General features: G+C 50.2%; 1 protein-coding gene across 1 annotated transcript in view; it reads right to left on the bottom strand.

Moving 5' to 3' along the window:
• ACAT1 (acetyl-CoA acetyltransferase 1) overlaps positions 1-74 on the bottom strand; it is a 16,499-nt gene extending 16,425 nt beyond the window's left edge. The window contains exon 1 of the mRNA XM_026069359.1: positions 5-74. Coding sequence (XP_025925144.1) covers positions 5-55 — 51 coding nt within the window. The 5' untranslated portion in view covers positions 56-74. The remainder of the gene's footprint in view (positions 1-4) is intronic.
• Between the last annotated feature and the right edge of the window lie 2,807 nt (positions 75-2,881).

Below are 2,881 nucleotides of genomic sequence, written 5' to 3'. Positions count from 1 at the left end.
TCACCCGCAGCAGCTCCGCGGCCGCGCGCCGCCGCCACGCCAGCATCACCGCCATCCTCCCGCCGCCACCACCGCCTTCTCTGTCACCTTCAAGCACCGCCGCCACCGCCCCCCGCCCTCAGCCTATGTGCGCCGCCGCCCCGCCCCCACCGGGCTCCCATTGGCTCGAGGCGGAGGGCGGGGCCAAGCGCGCCTCTGCCATTGGCGTCCGGCACCCTCCCTCACGCGCGTGAGGAGCGGGCCCCGCGGCCGCGCCCCCGGCCGCGCCCTCCTCACCCCACCCCCGCCCTCGCCCCCGCCCGGGCCCCGAGGGGAGTGAAACAGCCAAAACACAGACACACGGCAGGTTCCGTGTGGGTGCAACCGTCACCTGAAAGCCGTTACCAGCCCCGCGGGGGTGCGGGTGCTTGAGCGTTTCTGAGTCCCGGGCGCCTGGCGTGTGCCACGCCTCACACGAGCGCCCGAGGCACCTGGATCTCCGCCCCGCTCGGCCCCGGCTCAACCGCCCCGGCCGCTGCCTCGGCTCAGCCCGCTGACGCGCACCGGCAGCGCGTCTGCACAGCGCCTGGGGCCCCCTTACCCTCAGCTCCGTCCCGGCACGCCCCGACCAGCGCCCGGGCTCCCTCTCTCGTTTTACTTAACGTTCATCAAAATTGCTTCAGGTCATTTTTCTATTCTACGTCTCACTATTTTTCCCTTTGAGATAGGGTTTCACTTGCTATCCCTCTGCTCTAAAAAGCAAAACGCTGCTTACTTTCTATCTATGTCAAAAGAATCTCTGAACTAAAGGTACGAGATCAATTGGGATTAGCACAGACGAGTAAGTGTATGTAGCCTTGCTTCCTTGACTTTTGGTAGATGTTGTTTTGAGAGGCTGACAAACCTAATCCAGACCTCTGATTCAGAGACAAAGTTTTCAGCTGAAAAACAGAGATAACCTAGGGACTGACAAATATTGACTCAGGAAGAACTGAAAATTTTACCTTGAAAATTTATGAGTAACATATAAGAAAGACATGAAAATAACTTGTTTGGATAAGGCTATTTTTCCAGAAATGACTAATGCTAATCATACATAGAAAAGAAAAAAGTTAAGTTTCCAGCTCTTACTTAACTTCACCTTATTTTTATTTGCCTGCAGTATAAGGCCCTTTTTCTGGGATGCAGTCCTCTAATGCACCAGGTTCGTTATGACCCCAGTAAGAAATACACTCAAACTCCATAAGGTATTGATTAAAATATCATTTATTGGAGCTAACACTAGGAGAAAAAGATGATTGTCTAGGTAATCTTGCATCCCTTCAGATGCTGGGAACCCCAAACTGTGCAGTACTGGACAGACCTCCAGCCAGGGCACAGCACACGGTGCAGATCCTGTCCGTGGAGAGGTTCCCAATCTTTTGGTCTTCAGAGCTCTTACAGGATTTTCTTTGAAGGAAACAACCCTATTCATCATTTCTACTCTCCAGCAAAAGGATGTTCATGAGAGAACATGCTGCTTAGCTCTGAGATACAGCTGAGGACAGGCAGTGGTGCAATAGCTGCTGCCGGGTGGCAGCTGTCCCCCAGGCCCTTCATTGCGATCAGCCGGTGAAGGCCATCCCGCATTGGGGACACATGCAGCCTGGCACAGCCTGCAGGCCCAGCTGTGCCACACGAGCCTGCACCTGCTTGCGTTAACCTGTTACCCGAGTCATGAACTCCTCAATGTACTGTGGTCTTCCAGTTAGGATCACTACGAGCCCACATTGCTAGAATATTATTATCATATTATACAAATCATCATTTATCTGGCCTAAAGGGTAAGCTAGGTTACCAGATAATTCATCAGTTTTCTGCAACATAAGTATTAACTCTGTTAGAATTCAGAAGATACAACATAGCCCTATACTATAATTATTGAATTGCCCTGCAACTCATAAACTAAGTCTCAAACAAGAAGGCAGATATTGTTGAAATAACATTAGTTTAAGACAGTCTTGAGCTGTGTATGAATTCTAGTGCATAGAGAAGTTAACTGAAGGAAAAAAAATGTTCCCTGGGGCGAATAAGATCAGTGAATTGATACGTTTCAGGATACAAAGCTCCTAATGCAATATCCAACAACACGAAGTCTGTGGATGAGTCAAACCAAAGGTCCATCTAGGCCATCATTCCCTCATGCAAGTGCACACGCGCTTGAGCACACTATGGAGCAGTCCTCCTCCCTGAGATCCTGGCTGCACCTTCCCCCTCATCTGCCTATTTGCCCCCTCTTTGCCTGAGCCCCCCAGGCTGCAGGACGTCCTTGCCCACATCCTCATAGCCCTGGACAAATGGGCCAATCCCACCACCTGCAGGAACAAGTGTGACAGGGAGAAGGTAAGAAACCCCTTTGACTGTGGGAACTGTTTCCAGTCCCATGTCTCTGGGCAGAGCACCAGATGGCTGTGGCTTCCTTGGGTACCTTCAGGGAACAGTGAGCACTTTTTACTTCTTTCCCCCTTCTTTTCTCCTTTGCCCTTTTCTTCTCCAGGAGGGCTTTAAGATTGAGTAGGGTAATTCAAATTTAGGAGAACTCAGAAAAAGGAGTGTTCAAAAGGGACTGTAGCAAAAGAATAGCACCCTGTATTACCATTTCTTGAGGCTGAGCAGAAGAACCTGGTCACTGTCTGTGGCTGATTTTCTTTGAACCTCCCCAGCACCCACTTTTACTGTTTTATGGATGTTTTGCCATTAATATCTGTTTATGAACCTGTTTTCCATGCATTTGTCTAACCATTTTTGAACCTGCTTGTACCTGTGATCTGCATTCACAATCCACCATGGGAACAAATTCCAGATGTTCACTTTCCACTGTATAAAGTCATCTTCTAGCTGTTTTAAACCAATTTTTTGCTAG

The sequence above is a fragment of the Apteryx rowi genome, unplaced genomic scaffold (genome assembly GCF_003343035.1).
Source record: "Apteryx rowi isolate R43461 unplaced genomic scaffold, aptRow1 scaffold_292, whole genome shotgun sequence".
NCBI lineage: Eukaryota > Metazoa > Chordata > Aves > Apterygiformes > Apterygidae > Apteryx > Apteryx rowi.
Note: the sequence above shows the minus strand (reverse complement) of the source record. Positions and strands in the feature narration are given on the sequence as shown.